The 19,965-nt window shown below is 43.0% G+C and overlaps 2 protein-coding genes, 1 long non-coding RNA gene and 1 other non-coding gene across 5 annotated transcripts in view; 2 read left to right on the top strand and 2 right to left on the bottom strand.

The window, feature by feature from the left end:
• PARG (poly(ADP-ribose) glycohydrolase) overlaps nucleotides 1-2,916 on the bottom strand; it is a 57,488-nt gene extending 54,572 nt beyond the window's left edge. The window contains exons 1-2 of one of the 2 annotated variants that reach the window (XM_052677793.1): nucleotides 2,517-2,916; nucleotides 760-826 (exon numbers count right to left, since the gene is read on the bottom strand). In XM_052677793.1, the coding sequence (XP_052533753.1) occupies nucleotides 760-826; nucleotides 2,517-2,667 (218 nt within the window). In that variant the 5' untranslated portion in view covers nucleotides 2,668-2,916. The remainder of the gene's footprint in view (nucleotides 1-759; nucleotides 827-2,516) is intronic. The other variant, XM_052677792.1, reaches the window with a different exon arrangement.
• Nucleotides 2,917-2,923: 7 nt separating this feature from the next.
• LOC128078015 (mitochondrial import inner membrane translocase subunit Tim23) overlaps nucleotides 2,924-19,965 on the top strand; it is a 22,338-nt gene continuing 5,296 nt past the window's right edge. The window contains exons 1-6 of the mRNA XM_052677809.1: nucleotides 2,924-3,076; nucleotides 3,338-3,396; nucleotides 5,227-5,320; nucleotides 5,468-5,552; nucleotides 9,976-10,034; nucleotides 12,745-12,855. Coding sequence (XP_052533769.1) covers nucleotides 2,974-3,076; nucleotides 3,338-3,396; nucleotides 5,227-5,320; nucleotides 5,468-5,552; nucleotides 9,976-10,034; nucleotides 12,745-12,855 — 511 coding nt within the window. The 5' untranslated portion in view covers nucleotides 2,924-2,973. The remainder of the gene's footprint in view (nucleotides 3,077-3,337; nucleotides 3,397-5,226; nucleotides 5,321-5,467; nucleotides 5,553-9,975; nucleotides 10,035-12,744; nucleotides 12,856-19,965) is intronic.
• On the bottom strand, nucleotides 7,006-7,971 carry LOC128078019 (uncharacterized). The gene is made up of 3 exons (XR_008205267.1): nucleotides 7,908-7,971; nucleotides 7,485-7,590; nucleotides 7,006-7,097 (listed from the first exon to the last, which is right to left on the bottom strand). It is a non-coding gene; the product is annotated as an uncharacterized LOC128078019 (long non-coding RNA).
• On the top strand, nucleotides 9,131-9,327 carry LOC128078231 (small nucleolar RNA SNORA74). The gene has a single exon (XR_008205380.1). It is a non-coding gene; the product is annotated as a small nucleolar RNA SNORA74 (small nucleolar RNA).

Raw genomic sequence — 19,965 nt, 5'->3', positions numbered from 1 at the left:
AGCACTGCTACTGATTTCAACTTCCAATTGTTTACAAACACCAATATTAATATATTCACACTGTGATGACTGAAGAAGAGTAATAACTGATATTACTCTACATAAGATAGAATTAAAATCAAGAAGAAATGAACTACCTAGCAAATGTTGCTCCTAACACATTACTCTCACACTGTAGCACATGCCATGCAACACTGAAGCTTCCAAAACATCCTTGAGTAAATTCCCTGTAAATTCTGATCCGATTTACACCATACACATAACCACAGCCCAATGAGATGGACTGAAATTGACTTTTTTTTCTATAAATTAACAGCTGTGAGCTGAATACAGAACAATAAGATGAAAACCTCTGCCATTACTGAGTTAGGTTAAGCCAGAACAAAAGGCAAAGACATTGACTACAGACATGGCCTGATAACCACAGCTGCCTGACTGCCTCTAGAAGCAGCAGCCCACTCTGCCTTACCCTGCTACACGTTCTCATCTTTTTCTTTACAAGAGCAACCTCAATGGTGAGTTGAGTTTTGCTAAGTTAGCAAAAAGGTTTACTACTCCTGGGAGAGTGGGAGATTAGTTAGTTTTCTGTAGCAAAACTCTGTCAGGCACTTACACTCAGGAGGTGTGGTACAAAAGCAAAAAAGCAGAAATAAGGTTGATTTTTTTCAGTAGCTACCAGTACAGGCAACCTGCACTCTCAGTTCTGCACAGGTCCACTCAAAGAACACAACTTTTGAATAGCGCCAGTGAATGTTTTACCTTCGGGACTCAGTTGTCTTGGGTCCTTTATTCTCCAACCAAGTGGTAATTGTCCGTTGTTTACAAGCTGAAAATCCACAATGCAGTGCATTAGTACATGAAGTATGATGACATTGCTACACAATTGCACATGAACATTGGATAGTGATAGGACAAGGGGGAATGGTTTTAAAATGAGACAGGGGAGGTTTAGGTTAGATATTATGAGCAAGTTTTTCACATAGAGGGTGGTGAGGCTCTGGAACAGGTTGCCCAAGGAGGTTGTGGAAGCCCCATCCATGCAGGCATTCAAGGCCAGGCTGGATGTGGCTCTGGGCAGCCTGGTCTGATGGTTGGTGACCCTGCACATAGCAGCAGGTTGGAACTGGGTGATCATCGTGGTCCTTTTCAACCCAGGACATTCTACGATTCTATGAATAAGACCAGATGAAGACAAAAGCACCACAAATAATTCTTCACTACTATCCCCACCAACGGAAGCACTCAGACACTATTAAAACTACACCTGATGCAATATTCCATTTGTAACAGTCAGCAGCTGCAGATTTAGTAATAACCTTTGTAAATTCCAGACTTTTGTTTTTAATCTAGACCATACTTAAAATTGCCTTGGAGTGGGGAAAAAAAAATAACCAACAATTGCAGATCACAGAATGGCCCAGGTTGGAAGGGACCTCAAGGATCATGAGTTTCCAACCCTCCCACCACAAGCTGGGCCACCAACCAACATTTAATACTAGACCAGGCTGCCCAGGGCTCCATCCAACCTGGCCTTGAACACCTCCAGGGATGGGGCATCCACAACCTCTCTGGGCAGCTGTTCCAGCACCTCACCACTCTCATAGTAAAGAACTCCCCCCTGACATCTTCCCTCCCTCAACTTAAAATCATTTCTTCAACCTGAACTTTAGAGCTGGCATTATCACCTTTAATTACCACCAGCAACACAGAGAGCCCTGAAAGGCTGCTGAACTTCAGAATGAAGCGAAATTACATAACTTCCAAATTAATCTGAAGAGAAGACATTCTAGAAGATCCAGCCGAGCACCTCACTTGTATGCCACATACTGGGAGAGACTTCACATCAAGACCGTGCACACTAGACATGACTAATGTTCAAAAAGAAAGCTGTTCTTTTTAACTCTATCTATAGACTACCCATAAAGCTTACTAACACTTATTCCCCTAAAGAGAAACCAAACACATGGGATGATTTTGTCACATTCAGTGCCCACCACATTGGTCCAGTGAACGTGATCTCTGTGATGTTACACTTCAGGCAAGCCTGCACTAGGACAAACCATTAAATAATTACACAGAGGTTCCAGGGGGCTGGGAGGAAAAAAATAAAGTAATTTTCATTTGGAAGATGTTTTCATTTTGCTTTTTGCTGTCATTTAAAGCCAATTCTGAGCAGTTGTCCAGTGGCTGCGGTTCTCTTTCCTTCCCTTTGCCAGATGAACTCATCTACCTACTGCTTTTGACTGGCATGGGGCTCAGCCACTGCTGCCAAGGGGGTCAGGAAGGCCTGCAGTGTCCTTATCGCAACAATAGATTTAGAGAACTTCAAAAAAAAAAAAAAATCATTACAAGAGATTTAGCTACACTGACAAGCAGCCCTCAACGCGAAGCATCATCCCACCGCCAGCAGAGGTGAAACACGAGTCATTTAGGCCATAGGCAACTACAGCCGGGCAGCGATGGCCCTGTGAGGCGGCGGGCTGCCGGGCCGGGGCCGCGTTCCGGCCGGTACGCACCTTTGTTCCCCACGGCGGTGACGGAGCAGTTCCCCCCGGGCCACCCCGGGCAGCCGTCGGGAAGCGGCGGCCGCTGCTCTCCCCGCGAGCCGTCGCCGGGGCTGAGCCGGGCTCTCTTGCAGGGCTGGTCCCGCCCGCAGCCCGCGCTCATCCTCGGCGGGCACGCCTCCGCTCCGCCCGCCCGGCCCGCCTCAGCCGCGCGGGCCCGCCAGCGGCCGCCGAGGCTGAGCGGCGGCCGCCCTCCAGGGACGGCGTGACAACGCGGCCGCGGCGACTTCGCCTTCCCGCATCGTCCGGCCCGCGGCGCCCAGCCGCTCCCGTCGCGCCTCGCACCAAAATGGCCGCCCTGCCGCGCTCCGCTCCGCCCCGCCGGAAAGCAGCGAGGGCACCGCTTCACGACGGCGCCGCCTTCGCTTTACGGCAGCGCGGAGGTCGCGGCGGCGGGCGCGGAGGCGCCATGGAGGGCGGCGGCAACACCACCAGCAAGGGCAGCGGCCTCGGCGGCCTCTTCGGCGCCGGCGGGGCCGGGTATTCGCACGCCGACCTGGCCGGGGTGCCGCGTGAGTAGCGGCCGGCGGCGAGGAGGGCCGGGAGGGGGGCGCGGGCGGGGACAACGTGGCGGGGCCGGGACGGGGACGCGGCCGGCAAGGCGCCGGGCCCGCGGTGAGGTCAGCGGTACCGGCTTTGTGGCGCTCTGCGGCCGCCATAGGCTCGATGCTTGTCGCTGTGCTCGCTAACGAGGACCGCCTCCGTTAGCTCCCTTACGTGTGGGGCTGCCGCACGCAGCTGTGTCATCGTGGTCTTTTTGTCTTTGTCCCCAGTAACGGGAATGAGCCCTCTGTCCCCGTATTTGAGCTTGGACCCCAAGTACCTCGTACAGGTGAGATGGACGCTTGTTTCTTTGCATTGAGGATCTTGTGGCCGTGCTGGAATGCCTCAGAATCCCCGCAGGGCAGTGCAGTGCCTACAGCCCCCACGTGGCAAATGGGGGTCAGTTCCAAGTCTGATAAAAGCACAGCGCAATGGCTTCTGCTACAAAACCAGCAAGGATACTGTGTCCATGTGCCAACAGTGGAAGGAGTTCTTATGTCTCTTTCCCCTGCTACCAGGCACATGGCCTCAGCTCTTTCATACCTGGGCACTTGGCACATCCCCTCGTCTGTCAGTAATGGCTACTAGCATGCTTGTTTCCTAACACAGCTTCATGTTAGCTAACATCATAGACCACTACGTTGTAAAAAAAACAAATTAATTAAAACCCTGTAACGCTTTTCTTTTCCACTGATATTAACAAAAAAGTGAAGAGAGTCAAGTTAATCCAATAAGGATGCATGCTAATAATTTTATTTATATATGGCTTATATTGTCTGTGATCATTACAACTTGCAGAAGTAGTGCTGAAGGTCACCAGTTGTTTAGCATCTGCTAATGTGTGCTTTTGATTCTCAATGCAAAAGTGGAAGGCTCTGAGCAAAGTTAAGGAGCTGTTGTTTCTGTTCTTCTTTCACTGGGAGCTGCTGCAGTTAAGGTTGCAATACAACAAGCTTATAGGAGTAGGAAACAAGGGATATGCCTCTGCATAAGTGGATTCCCTGGCACAGTTATCTTTGCCTGCTGTTGCTGAGTAGTCAAAAATATCAAGTAGTTACTTAAACCTCTTCTCAAAATACCCTCCAAAGTAACCTTGTATTTAAAGAGCACTCATATACTTTCAGAACATGGAGTGAATAGTTCTCCCTGGGAAAGTCAGCATTTTTGTTGAGAATTCTATGCATCTTTTCAATGTCTCATAATAAAAAATTAAAGTGCTTTGGCTAACCTTACCTCTATCATGTGCTGCTTTTCAGCAGGTTTCTCTAGCTCATCATCTTTTCAAACTTACCTGACTTACAAGAACACAAGTCAGCTCCTGCAGGAAAAGGGCTGTAAAATACAGCTGTAAAAACTACCAACCTCACATTTTTTGTGCCTGACATCATTATTTCAAATGCGTTCCATGTTCCTCCTCTTCCCATATGTTAAGGACTGGTCGCTTGAGTGCAGCGACACACTGCATTGATACACACAGTTCTTACATTAGCATCAAAATAGTGGGAAACCTTAAGGCATTTCTACATCTGTATAGGTTGCTCAGTGAGGAACAGCACTACACAACCTGAAGAGGAAAAAAAAAGAGCCTTTAAATGACAGCAGGTCTCTTGTGGCCTCCCTAAGGATACAGAAATAAATAGTTGCCAAGACCGTAGAATAAGAGTTCCTTGGCTTGTTTTCTTTACTATGAGAGTGGTGAGGTGTGTAACAGGCTGCAGTCCCTGGAGGTGTTCAAGGCCAGTTTGGATGGGGCCCTGGGCCACCTGGTCTGGTATTAAATGAGGAGGTTGGTGGCCCTGCATGTGGCAGGGGGGTTGGAGATTCATGATCCTTCCAACCCAAGCCCTTCTGTGATTGGCTGCCTGATATTATTTCTAGAGAATTATGATAGCTGGAAAAGAAAGAGCACCCAAATCATTTCATGGTTTTTAAGTATTCCATTCTTTTTGAAATATAAGACTTATAATTCACATAAATCTAGTGTAGATAACATGTCCAGAAACACTGCTTACATCTGTTCTTGCTTTAGTTCACTGCATGGTTTAAAAAAAGCAATCATGGTATACACTTTGTATTTGCCAAGTGTATCTGATTTAAAGTTGTGCTTTTTTTCCTCCAGGATACAGATGAGTTTATCCTACCCACAGGAGCCAACAAAACTCGGGGCAGATTTGAGCTAGCCTTTTTCACCATTGGAGGATGTTGTATGACAGGTAGGTGGTCATATTTTCACTTTTTCCAGCTATTACAACAGCCTTTACCTGTAGTCTTACATAAACAGCTGTTTAACTTCAGGTTACACACTTTGAGTTTTCTAAGTGCCTACTAGTAGTGTTTCTGTTCTTTTTCCTGCTAACCAGGGGCAGCATTTGGTGCGCTGAATGGCTTGCGACTTGGCTTGAAGGAGACTCAGAACATGGCATGGTCAAAACCTAGAAATGTACAGTAAGTGCTTGACTGCAGAAGTTCAGCTTAGTAACAGTTTTGTTTTTTTCAGGATGGAACAAAATTAGCTCTGAACGTATTGCAAAACTAAATGTATCTGTGTCTTTAGTGGAAATAAATTGGAGTCCAAATTTGTCAACAATAAGTTTTGAATTGTTTTTAGACTAGAGATGTTCAATAACTTTGTTTTTCATTTAGTGACAATTATGTCTCCTGACTTATCTTAAATATTTGAGAGACTAAATTAGAGCTTTATTATTTATAGCAATCTATTTCAAAGTCAAGGCAGTGATTGTATTTGTTGAAGTATTCCCAAAAGAAGCAATTTGTTTAGAGCTTTTTTTTTTTCCCCCCTTACTTATCTAAGAGCAAGTTCTCTTTGCATTCCTGAACTTATCAGAACCGGAAGGAAATTAGAAAGCAGAAGATGTACTTGCCTGGATTTGCATGCTGCTGAGCAAGCATTGCATGGTGTTCTGCGCACCAAGAACCAAAATGACTTCTGACATTCATGACTTCTGACATTCTTGGCAATACCAGGCAAAGTATTTGCAGGTAGTTTGCCTGGTAGTCTAATAACCATATAAAGAAAGAACGGTACTCACTCAACTGGTGAAGGGGATCTCTAGTTATGTAGCACTTCTTCTTAGAAACCAGCTTAAGCCCAAGAGGTGCTTTCTTTACAGTGGCTGGCCCATACATGAGCCCAGGAGTCCACCCCTTTTGGTCACACGGGGAGCACAGATGTGAACAATTTGCCTGTGCTCCCCAGGCCAGCTACAGCCCTTCACCAGGTACTCAATCTTCAGTTCCAGCCATGACCTAGCAGTTGGCCTACATCCTACCCTTTCACAACACAAACAGTGACTGGGTACTGTTTACCTTACAGAGCAGCAAAATTGTTTCTGACAAGTTCTTTGCAGTACCCAGCAAAGTATTATTGGAGAATACCAACAGTAATATACAGGAAAAAAGTTTGACTCACCCAGCTGGTGATGAGGATCTCTGGCTGCAGAACACTCCTTTCAAGGAAGCAGCTGTTGTCTAGGAGATGTTCTCCCTGCAGAGGCTAGCTCTTAAATGAGCCCAGGGAAGTAGACCCACAATACACCCCTTGCAGTCATGTGGGAAGCACAGGTAAATTGTCTGCAGCTGTGCTCCCTGGGCCAGACACACCCCTTCACCAGGTGCTCAATCATCAGCTCAGGCCATGACCGAACAGTTCCCCTACAGGTGCATTTGGAGATAAGCTCATGCATTGGGATCACAAGTCATACAGTCAGTAATTCCCATCTGGAATGGGCATAAGTCAGTAAAAAGATTCACTTGTGCAAGCAGGCTTCATAGTTGTTGCAGGATCACACACACAAGGTTTGTAGTTATTGCAGAATCATAGATGTTGTGCGATTTTTCCCAGATGTCCAGGTTGTTCTTTTCTTCAATAAACTCCACTACCAGGTGCTACTGAAGATAACATTACTAGGACTCCTCAATGACATTAGAGCATATCAGTTGTTCCTCCCGATGGTCTTACTGGTCATAGATCTCAGGGAGAGTAAAACAACTACTTAACCAGTACCAGAACAAGCAAAGTCCATCCTCCAAGGTAAAATGTGTGCTATATTACAGTTCTGGGCCAGTGTTTCTGCCAGAACAGGGACATGCTGAAGTCATTTATACTTCATTTTTCAGCCCAATATTGATGGTTAGGTGATTGTGTCAGGCACCAGAACTGGGGTTGTTCTGACCTACCAAAGCAACACAGTGTGTTCCCTTCACAATGAAAATCAGGATTTGTATATTGTAATTTCTGGGATACATGTAGCAATTACTTGCAGAGTTACTGATTACCACCTCTTCTAGTAACCTCCCCTGCAGTGCAAGCAAGTCAAGCCACTCTGGTCTTATCTGCATCTTCTAAGACCACTTTACCTTTGCCTGTGTCCCTGGCACAAGGTCCTCAGGGGCAGGGAACAGAAGATTATACAGCATCCCAACTTGGTGTTTCAAGCATGCATCACTCCCCTTGATTTAGATTCTAAGGAGGAAAACCCAAGATGTCTGCAATAATCGCAGGACACTGGGTTGACCATCTCTGCGTTTCTCATTTAAAACCCTCAGCATCTCATGAAATCGTGTAATCCACCACTGCAGGGACAGGTAACCAGGCTTCAGAGCAGTCTTTAGAATGCCATTTCTGTCTTTGAGTTGTAGATGCTTTACCCAGAATCCTGCTAATTACACCAAATATTTTGCTCACCAAGAAGCAAAATTCCTTCTGACAGACTGTTGGGAGTACTAGGCAAAGTAGTTGCAGGTAGACTAATAGTTGTATTGAAAAATAATGCAACTCACTCAACTGGTGAAGGGGTTTTCTGGCTGTGTAGTACTTCTCCTCAGGAAGCAGCATAGACCAAAGAGATACCCTCCATACAGTGGCTGGCTCTTATATGAGCCCAGGGTGGCTCTAATCTGAGTCCACCCCTTCTTGTCAAGTGGGGAGCACAGGTGCAAACAATTTGCCTATGCTTCCCAGGACAGCAACACCCCTTCACCAGGTGCTCAGTCACCAGTTCAAGTCGTGACCTAACAGTTCCCCTAGACAAAGTATAGGATTTTCTGGATCACAGCATCTATGAGTATCCTCAGCATTCCCAAAATGATACCTTATCTTGTTATTTGAAGGAATGCCGTATACTTACATAATTATTGGTAGTTTAGACACCACTATAAGAAAGCATAAGTGCCTTTAAAGGAGGCATTGCAAACTAGAAGAGTGAAATAACTGAGGGAGACTATTTTCGTTCTTCTGAACTACTTTGGAAAAAGGGAATTTTAAACAAGCAATATACTATTATTTCACAGTCCAGTCTGTACAGACTCTTCTCATTTTAAAAGTTTCTATATTTTCCATCCCTTTCTTTACCATTTGTAGTATTAAAGATAAAACCAGAATACTCCCCGTGAGCATTATGACTCTTCCATAGATGAACAAAATTGTACTTTATGTATTCAGAATAAGCTTAGACAACATTTTCATGCGGATTTTGATGGGTCCAGCCCAGCAGGTGGCAGTCATTGCACACGTTGCTGTTCCCTTGTCCTTGCCCTGCAAGGGAAAAGGCACATTGAGGATTGTCATCACCTTGAATTAATGTATTAATTTCAGTCTTTTCCAAATCAAAGGCAAGGAAGGGAAACGTTTATCTATATCTCCTTTAAATTCATCCTAAATATACGCTTTTTAAAATACGAATTTTGCTGCTATTTGCCTTCAGATATCTTGTGATATTTCATGTGTTAAAGTAATAGTTTTCTCATCGATTCTGAATTGATGGAATGTTGACAAAATGGGGCTGGGGTTTGATTTGAGAAGGAGACTGTCAATACCCTGGTCTCTTCGATGTTTTCCTCACTTCAAAATGAAGTTCATTACATAACCATGTACCAAGAGAAACAGCCTCTCTTCCTCTCCTAGTTAGGAAAGAGGAAAAGTAATAAGAAATGAAATCAAATGAACTCAAATGAGAAGGGATACAACGTGTAACATTTTCATTGTGTTAAGTGATGAACTAAGCTCCAGCGGTAGTCAGCTGTCCAGGGCAATACTGTGCCTGTGGCGGTGTTACACTGCTGGGAGATAAAAATCAGTCATCTCTTCTGGCTGTTGTCACCGTTCTGGTGACAGCTGATGCCAAGAAGTGACGTGGTGCTTCCCTGAGAGTGTGCTGAGGGTTTCATTTTGCTCTTCAGTGCTAGTCCGGAAGCATACATGCAGAAATATTTAGGGTACCTTACTTCTGCTGTGTGCTCCTTTTCACAAATGGAAACACAGGATTTCCTCTTTCCCACTGATATGAGTTTGTTCAGACTTGTGGTTTCATTCCCATCTCACTCATGTAGGTGTCACCAGGCTCCCTGATATATGATCCCTGTTTTGCTTGCACCTTCTAAAAGAGCACTCTGGCTTTCTTGGAGATGTTACAGTTAAAACAACTCAGTTATATCAATTGTTCTCACTAGCTATATGAAAAGCTGTGTTACAAACAAATTAGTAGGTTTAAGAAGTCATTTGAAGTGACGAGATTCATATCTTGATATGGCACAAGTCTGTCTCAAAAGACAGATTTTCTTAAGACTGGGCAGAAATAAATATTTGCCTTGAGGAATGCATGCCCTGTTCTTTAGAATATGCATGATGGAGGAGATTATGTATTACTGAGTTGTATGCTTTTCCTAACTGTTCTATTTTGGAAGGCTTTTTAGTTTGTCATTCCAGTTTCAGTGATAAACATGTAGTATAAACACTTCATACCTGCTATCATAAATCCAATAGCATTAATTCTCTGGCTTAGAATAATGCCTGACTGTAAAGCCTTAGTAGAGTACTAAAGCTTTTAATATCTTTTTAACTTCTTTACAGAATTCTAAATATGGTGACCAGGCAAGGAGCATTATGGGCTAACACTCTGGGATCTCTGGGTAAGTGAACTTGTCATTTTTAGAGAAAACAATTTATAAGCATGTAACTATGTCAAGGAGAACATATCCTTCTACATTTTCATTTTGACATCCACCAGGAACAATTGCATCTGCTTCTTTGGAATTTGAGAGTATAGAGTATTTCAGCAGAAAGGCCAAAACTGAATTTTAAGAACAAGTAGCCAGAAGCCTCTAATTAATGAATGATATTTCTAGTGCATTAGAAACAAGAAATCTAGCTATGGAATGAAAGGAACAGACAAAAAATTAAAGGTAATACTAAACGGTTAGGAAATTGTAGTTAATTCTACACCTTAAGGCAAAAAGTATGATTTGGATCCTTTTGAAAGAAATAACAACCTAAAAAGAGATTGTGGTTATATGAGCCATTCCCTGATGTCTGTCTCCAGGTAAAAATCAAAATGTTTCTGCGGAAGAAATGTGATATCCACTAAAAAATTTTGTGGTTTTATGGTGTTAGCTTGGGTGGAATAATTGCATATGATACCAACTTCAGGTCTAGACATTGCTTATAACTAGTACAAATTAGAAAAAGAGCAAAGAAAATTATCAAAAGCCTGATGGGAGAACTTCTGTAAACCGAGTGGGGGAGACAGAACACAAATTGCTTCAGAAAAACGATTTATGGGAACTTCATGAAAGTCAATGGAATAACTGAAGTCCTGGAAAATATAAGCTCTTTGGCTGGTGTTCCCATCCCACCTCCCAGTCAGAAAAAGAATAAACGCTTACTCTGAAAGGAGAACCATGGAATCATAAAATGATTTGGGTTGGAAGGGACCTTTAAGACCATCTAGTTCCAACCCTCTACTACAGGCAGGGACACCTCCCTCTAGCCCAGGTTGCTCAGAGTTCTGTCCAGCCAGCCCTCGAATGCTTCCAGGGAGAGGGCATCCACAACCTCACTGGGCAACCTGTTCCAGTGTCTCACCACTGTCACAGTAAGGAATTTCTGTGAGAAGTGGAGAACTGATGAAAATACGTTGTTTTGAAATTGACCAGTGGTGGAACTCAGTGCCCCACAAAGTGGTAATGGAAGATAAATGATCAGTACGTAAAACCAACTATGTAGTCTTACAACTTTACAGTATTTTATATTATAATTTAAAAAAAATAATGCAAAGCATGGGCTAAATTGCATTTATTACATTTTATTTCAGTGTTATTTCTGAAGAGTAGATTAGTGTGCCAGTTAACTTAGACATCAGCTTTTGAGACATAACGTAGAGACCACAGGATTCTGAATAACTGAGCATGATAATTTTCAAAAATGGAAGCATTTGCCTAGGATTTTTTCTTTTTTGTGTGTGTTGAGGTGGGGGGGCTGGGGGGGCAGAAGAAGGGGGGCTGGGGGAGTGGTATTTTCTGTTCCAGCTCTAATCAAAACATTTCTGGAAAATGGGATGCAGGAACACTGCAGTTCAAGGTCTGAAGGTAAGTGACACATTAACAGGATTTTTCAGCTGTGTTTGAAGAAAGATTACTCAAGAAAATGTTTGTGCATTCCAGTAACAAATTGTTTCTTTTGTTACAAAGTATGACTTCACCAGTCACAGAGTTAAGCAGAACTTTATATCTGGGGGATTGGTATTAGCTCTGCATCATCCTAAGTACTGGAGAAAATCATTGAAAGAAGCTAAAGAATTTTTGCATTTTATTTCACTTGTGCAACACTTCTGTGTATCAGATTCCTTTTGTTGCTACAAACAATTTTTGTCACTCTGTTCCTAAACAAAGGCAGCAACATCTTTATTTCAAAGAATGTGTTGAATGTATCTTGTATGAGGGGAATCTTCCTTCCCCTCGTTGTTCATACAACATGCAACTAAGACAGTGAAAACCACCATTGCCTGTCTGGAAAAAGGTGCTATTACTTGTCTCATCAACTTTCATATGGCCGCTTGTAGCAGAAAGAAAGATTTTAACTCTTAGCAGATGAAAGATGAAAGGGACACATGGAGACCGTGACATACTCTCCTGTCCTGAGCCTGAAATGTGATTATACCATCAGACTCCTTGGGGTGGGTTTGGGAGGGCTTCTCCTTTGTGCAGAAAGTTTAAGCTGTATATGCATGTATATTGGAAGTTCACTCATTTCTCTTTTAAATCCTCTTTAGGATAGTTGATAGACTTCTCCAAAGTCTGGGGACAAAGTTCTCCCATAAGACAGAGATGAAGCAGTTGTATATGTCAAATCCCAAGCATTTATGCAGAAACGTAGGCCCTTGCTCTCCAGTCTGTGGTACCATGTTCTGAATGCTACACCTACACAACTGGCAGTAAATCTTGGTGATTTATGGACAACAATTTGGTCTGTTGTCTAGAAAGTGTTGAGCTGATTAGCTTTGTGCCATCTCCAGAGAGCAATATAAAGCCTGACAGTACAAAGTTAAATCTGGAAAGCTTTTAAAAAATTTGAGCTAACAAAACAGACCTAAGCCTCAGCCACTGCTTGATATCATCTGTTTGTCATGTCTTCAGACAGTACTAGATATCATGAGTAAATCTACTTTATGACCAAACTATGGCTAGAGAAAGGTTATCCTGTAAAACTGTTGGGGCTGGAATAAAAACCAAAGACAGAAAATCTGTGCACAGTCTAACTAGTTACACTGAGCCTTGATTCTGAGCGTGGTATTTTAGACAGTGGGAATTTTAACTTGAATTTTTTAATACTTTTCCTTCCCAGCTCTGCTGTACAGTGCTTTTGGAGTCATCATTGAAAAAACACGAGGTGCAGAAGATGACCTGAATACCATAGCTGCTGGAACCTTGACAGGAATGCTATACAAAAGCACTGGTAGAGTGACAAAATGTTTTTATTTCTCCTCTTGTGCTTTCTTCTAGTTATTAGGACTTGCTACTTTTTCTAAATACTGTCCTGCTCCAATAATTGAGAGTATAAAAATGGTATATTAGGCACAGAACTGGAACGTAGCTTTTTGCAGTTGCAGTTGTCATATGAGTGACTTGTAATAAGCTTCATCTTGAAGCAGTCCAGGTGTTCTGTGTATTTCTCCCAACCTCTCCTTTACTATGGAAGGAGATTCCCATTTCCTTGCATCCACTAGCAGACTTGTGGGAGTGTTGATTTTTATTCCTGCTATACCTGAAGAACACAGCTAAGAACAAGCTGGGTATTTTTTTTAGATGATCTCATTGTAAAGCTGAGTAAACATTAGGCTGTTTATTTGGCATATGTATATAACAAACATAATTTGGCTCTCATTATTATTGTTAGACCTTTGCAAGTTGGAAAGAATGCAGCTTAATTCTGCTGGAAATGTTATTTACCTTCTTAAATGCAAGTTTCCCTTCAGCAGTCTTAGTTGTGTGAAAAACAATGTGTGGGTTATGTCTCAGCTACCTGTGAGATATGGTGAAGTTGCATATCTTTTTTCAGCTAATTGAAATTGTTTACTTATACCAAAATGGGAAAAAAATGATGCTGTCAGCTTCTAAGGTTAAGAAATAACAGAAATGTTAAAATAGGAAGAGACCTTGGCCTTCTCTGAGCGTATACGAAGCATTCATCTGATACAATCTTAAACAGTTTAAGACAAAATTACTTTCCAAATGGGAGTTAATTAAAAAAAAAGAAAGTCACATCTGAGGAGGTGAAAAATCAGGAATTCAAGTGGAACACTTAAAGAAGCCTTACGATTGTTTTCTAAACCTGAGATTTTATGGATTTGTATCGTTAAAGTATGCAGAAGTTCATATATTTGTAAAGCTATCACATGGGTGTTTGTACAGCTGTTGTGGCAGGACTCTCATCTTTGCACAGTGATCAAGACCAGCAATGTTAGAGCAGCGTGGGTTTAAGCTGAGTTTGCTGGTGAATATTGAGTTGTTTGCAAAAGAGAAGGCCTGGACTTCATCAACAAGACTTCTGCTAACACAGAAGTTATTATTCCAGGCTCAGCAGTTGGAGATCATAATTTTTAGAGAATTACTGGGTACCACAGGAAAAAAAAGTGACAGGTTTATATACCTCAATAAAAGTTAGGCTGTATAATTTACCTGTATGAGGAGATAATTCTGTAATTAACCTTTGTACTTTCACATATTTTGCTGAGCCTCAGTGTTTTAGAAAAGTTCTTCAATATCATCTTTATATATGGAACAAAGCAGCTTGAGATACCTTATTTTTCTGTTGATTTAGATTAATTAAAAGCAGCAGTCACTGGCTGGAGCAGTCTTAGAAATGCCAACTGGTACATTTAACCTTGCTAGAGCATATAGCTCTCTTGCAATCAGTTACTTAATTGGGACTTGCTGAGGAATCTGCTAGATGGCCATGTACAGCTGGATAGGCTACAGAAAATATAAGAATTCTATTCTGCCACGACTGCCATCTTGCACTCCAGAAGTTTCCCCCATGCCTTTCAGAAATATAGAGCTGGCATTTAGTGTGATCTTTTCTTGGTGCAGTGCAACCATGCGTGTCTGCTTTGGTCACATGCAGTCATCTGACACTAAAAAAAAATTACCAGAGCGCAGTGGAACTTTTTCTTTTGTACCATATGATCTGTTGAGGTCACAGTCACACTGATAAAGGTAAGTGTAGTGAATAAATGTGTGTTCATCATAGTGTTGGATTTCTGCTATACCTCCTACACAGAAACTGAAAAGAAATACATTTTCACAGGCAATGTGAGCAGCACAGTAGACCTTTATTTTTAAGGATTAGTTCTGGAAGTGAAAAAGATGTTGGCCACATCTGTTGGAAGAACTTAATTTCAATATTTTCCTTTTTTCCTATCATGCTCTGTTCCTCCTGCTTTTTCTCCCATGCTTCCTTTCCTGTCCCCTTATGACAGAGTACCCTTCCTCGTTCAGTATGGTAAAGCTTCCCCCAAAAGCTGTGCCTTTACCCAACATCAATATATGTGTCCAAAAGCTCTGAAATACCTCCGTTACGTCATATGCAAAGGATCAGTTCAGGTCTGCGATGTATTCTAAGCTTGTAACCATTTTATGTTATGTGGAATGCCATGTCGTATTGGCATTAAAAGGGGCAATTTGAAAGCTTGAAACATTTCTGTGAAAACCCTAACATTTCAACAGCAGTCAGAAACTCCCAGGGGCACCCCTCCCAAATCAAGTCCATTCTGTAATGCACAAGGGAGGATGCAGAGTTGATAGAGGCAGTGTTGTTCAAGCACTCACATTTTCCATTCCCATCACTTCTCTTTTGTGAAGAGATGAGGAATGTGTTTAAGAAGAAACGGTATAAAGTAAGGCAGGTTTTTTTGTTCTGACTTTCTGGTTCCTTTTTAAGCATGGCACTGATGGAACAGTCACATCAGCAATCCTGCTGTGCTGGAAAAATGCTCTTTTGTGTATTGTACAAAGCCTTCCTGTAGGCTGTTTCTGAAACTGAAGTGATTTGTCCTTTGCTGAGAGAGCGTGAGCAGACAGGAAACAAAAATAATATGAAGACTTTTTGGAGGTTTGTTGCCCCAAACTGGTCCCAGTGTTCACGGTTTTTGTCTTTGCAGAGGGGTTAATCATTACCAAAATGCCAGAAAGGCTTACCAAAAAGGCTTCGAGAGCACCCACGCCCTAAATCCAGCAGTTTGCAAAGAGGTTTGTGCAAGACTCCTTAACCCACAGCTTGTGTGTGAGGAGATAAAAAGAATATTAAAGTCTGCAAGTGCTGACTGTGGGAATTCTGCTCTCCTGTGTTCGTTGGAAGTGGTGTTACTCGTTGAAAATTGCCTATCGCAAGTGGCTAAAGCAGTTAAGTGCCCAGGAGTTCTGACAGACCTCCTTGCAGCCAGTCACGTAGGTTGGTTTGCTGCAAGAAGGGGAATGATAGCATGGAATCCATCTTGGCACGCTGTATGGGTTAGGTCAGCAGGTGCTGTGAGTGGAGTTTGAAAGTGGAGTTAGCCTGGGGAGCTTGGAGACAGCACGCTTTTGCAGATCATTTGTCCAAGGTGGTCTCTGACTTTTTTGCTGGAAAAATGCTATGGTTACTTACTAGCTCTTAGCCTGAAGGTAGCGTTAGTTCAGTATGAACTCGCTACACCAGACTTTGCACTTCATGAAAGCTGCTCTTGAAGCTCTCAGCCTAAATTCCATCCAGAACATTCGGTGTGAGGGATGAAAGAAAGCCCTTTGTGTTCCTGTGTCAGTGCATATGAACTAAAAGTGCTGCAGCTTAAGAAAGTGGAACAGGATTGACTAAAAGGGAGACTGATTTCCTAAGCCTAGAAGGATGGCTTTTCCTTTTAATTAGATACTCTTTATTCTTCGACTTCAGACCAAGGCAGAAGTTAGGCAGATGAGTGTTTTTGTCCTGAAAGGTTACAAAGCACACATACTAACATCATAGAGCAAAGAAATGTTGGATTGCTCTGCACTAAGTATTGATCAGTCAAGAAAAAGATACTGAGCTGGGAGGACCTTTGGTCTGAGTCCAGGTGACAGGCATTGGTTTCTCACCATAGCCTTACAGAGTTCACTAAACAGAAAACTTCAATAACCTTTATCTGAGTGTTACGCAGGCTGTAGATGTGCTTCTTGGTAGATAACTTTTGTTTCCACTGTACAGCAGGCGAGATAGGAACAAAGATAAACTCTTTGGACAAGCTGAATTAATTTTGTTTACTGTGCTGCTGTGCAGTGGGAGCCTGATAGAACCTCTCTTGCCTTTTGCACAGTAGCTGGTACATAATTCAGTGTAAAATAATTTGAAGGGAAATGGATGCTAGCAATAACCAAGGGCAGTACTTGTCATCTGGAGATCTCAGAACACAACCCTAGAAATCAGTGTGTCATTAATTAATTAGGAAGGGCTAAATATTATACTGCTACCAGTAAAGTCTGCACAGAGCTAAAGATCAGTTCTGTGAACTACACTGCAAAGAGCCAAGGGTGCTTGTTTCACTAATTACATTGTGAGCTATAAAGGTGTCTTCCCTCTGGGTTCAATCTATTTTTCTTTAGGCCAGACAAGTGTTTTTTTTCTCTTGTTTCTGTCTGGGGAAGGGAGGCAAAGGAAGAAACTGCTAGCAGGCTGCTGCAGCTGTGGCTTTGGCGTCTCTTAATGCACTGCTTTATTCAGAGAAGAGCAAGTAAATGATTTGCTTCTGAACTTTAAACTTCATATCTGTCAGGTATTTAGACATCAGTACTTTCTTAAAAAGCTGAGGTTGCCTTGTGTATGTGAAAAACCAAGTCCTTAGATCATTTAAGTAACACCTTGTTCCTACAGGCCCTGAAGGAAGTGAAGTTCCTAATCTGAATATCAGAGGGAGAGGAAAAACTAATCATGCATTAGTTCTTTTGTTGGGCATAACTAGGTGGGGCTAGGTTTTCAATTAAGGCATCCTAATGTTACCATAGAATGTTCTTGTTTTATACATCCAGGAAATGAGAGCTCTGAAGATACATTCTGATATGGGCTGAAATGGAAGATTTTGCCCTCACGTTGAACAGTGTAGGCCAGGTTTTTCCCTACTGAGTCAAATTCACTGCATCTGCTGTTAGAATACATTGAGTCATCTCACGGCGTGCTATGCATGTAAAATGTTTCAGAGATAAAGGACAGTACTCTGTGGTGAAAAGGTGCATCAGCTAAAGCCAAACCAACCACACTGTCAAGTAGGGAGCATTAGGTGCTTTTTCAGAAACCCACAGCAGCTTCTCAGCTATCAATCCTGAAAGTTGCCTGATCTCAAAATACCTGCTCTCAGAAGTGTCTGTCAGCTGGGCCTTTATCTCAGCCCAGCATACAGGATGGGAGGCCCACCATCATGTTTCTAGCAGGGTTTGTTGAGGCAGAGTTGGTATCTGAGGGCTGCAGAGGGTGATTGCAGAGGAGGGGTGAGAACTTGGCTATCACGGAAGCACAGCTGAGATGGGAGGGGAGAGGTTTTTTACATTTTTTTGTTTATTTAAGAAACAAGGTGATTTTTTTAGAGGACTTAACATTTTCTGCCCAGCAACTGGGCTGCGTTTTGCAGTGTATTACTGCTCAGTGTCTGCTACAGACCTGGAGGCTTTTACTTAGATGGAAATCAGTTATGGAAAGTTCTTTATGTGGTTTCAGCTTTGATGTATTTTTTTTAAACTAACTCAGTAAGGCACTCATTTTCAACTGCATCATTTCTTGCTCATGAAACAGACAGACTTCCCTTGATGCATCTTCAGCAAAGTCCAAGGGGCCTTAAATTCTGTGCAGGACCTGCAGAATGCTTCAGGCCTATAGGGTTGATTCTTTCTAAGATGGGCTTCCCTCCTCCCCTGACTGGCCTCAGCATGTGACAATATTAATGCTTATTTTTTGTTAGGAGCAGCACCAATGGATGGATGGATGGAAGATGGCTCCACTGTGCATGTTAAAAAGTTCTATAGAACCCTGGCCTCCCTCACAATCAGGCTCCATCAGCCTCCAACCAACCTTTCTTCTATAGGGCAAATATGACTTTAAGGTGAAAGGAGGGGAATAGGGCTTGGAGCTGAAGGGAGGGCCTGTAGGGACAGTCATAGACCCATGCTGCCTCACTTTCTGTGGGGATGTGCCATGTTTCATGCACTTTCCTGTAGAGCTGCATAGTTAAGAGCCCTCTTTTGGAGGTTTCTTCCACGAAGAATTGCTGCTTAGTATAAGCAGCAGAATATTAGACTAATGTTTAATTCATTTTTCCCAAAAAAGCAATAAGCAAATAGTATTTTTGCAGGTTTTGCACATGGTATACGTGTGGCTTTCAGCCAGCAGCGGGACGCCTGTGTGTGCCTGGCTGTGTACCCAGCTGTGAGCCCTTCCTTTGAGAAGCTTTTTTTGCAGCGAGGTCAGGCTGAGCTACCAAAGCCACAAGTCTGCCTTTGGGTTCCTGGTTTAGGCACATAGGTGCATAAATGGCTCTTCTTACTGCTCAGAGCTTTACTTGGAGCAGTGAGGGCAGTGACCTCAGCAGGTTTGTATCCAAACCCCCCAGGTCATCACAGTAAGTCTGGCAGTGAAGTTTCTAGAAAGCCACAGCCAGATGCGACCTCTGTTACGGAGTCCAAGCTCTGCTGTTGGCTCTGCAACTTCCTGGCTGCAGCACATGTCCAGCAGCACGAACAGCTTTAACAGCTCCAGTGAAATCTGTTTGATCTTGCGGCACATGTAGGGCTGTCTCAGCCTAGTTGGAGCCAACAGCTCCCTGCCCCACTAAAAGCCTAAATGCAATCCTGTGAGACAGCTTTATGGCCCCTAATGGTAAAATAAAAGAATAATCATCGCTGATTACTGGGATGTGCTTCCTTTCAAGCCTGAGGAACTTTACCAAGTGGGTGCATGGCATCTGGCCACAATCGTGTGTGTTATCTTGCATGCTTAGTTTGGCACCGATAAACAATGCAGAATCAAACTCTGAAGTTCCCCAGTGTTGAGTCACACTCTCAGATGTTCCCCTGTGGTCAGAGTATATTCTGGGAACTTGACCAACGCACTCCCTGCTCCTGAGAAACACAACCGTTCTGCTGTTCGGTCACAGTGGAGGGACAGATGCCTCCCTCCCCTTCTGCCACTGTACATTGAAGTTCATGTGGGGTGTGTGAGGCTGTGTGAGGCTGTGGTGCCACTGACTCCCACATCCCAGCCATGCACTGGCAGCAGCCTCACCTGCACTGTGTTTTTGCTTACAGAATCCTCAGGTTCAACTAAGTAGCTTTATATATACATGTGCATCATTTATTGTCTGCGCTTCTCAGTCTTTGCCATTGCAGAATGACCTTGAAGGTGAAGAATATAAGAATTGAGGAAATTATTCAATGCATTGCCCTAGGAAGTTCTTGACTGTTACTGCTTTTTTTTAGGTTTGTTTTAATTTAATTTTATTTTATTTTCAGAAGGCTTAAAGTATACCAAAAAAGTAGTGGTAGGTTCTGTCTGATGGCCCTCCTCAGTCTC

The sequence above is a fragment of the Tympanuchus pallidicinctus genome, unplaced genomic scaffold (assembly GCF_026119805.1).
Source record: "Tympanuchus pallidicinctus isolate F22 unplaced genomic scaffold, pur_lepc_1.0 scaffold16, whole genome shotgun sequence".
NCBI classification, from domain to species: Eukaryota; Metazoa; Chordata; class Aves; order Galliformes; family Phasianidae; genus Tympanuchus; species Tympanuchus pallidicinctus.
Note: the sequence above shows the minus strand (reverse complement) of the source record. Positions and strands in the feature narration are given on the sequence as shown.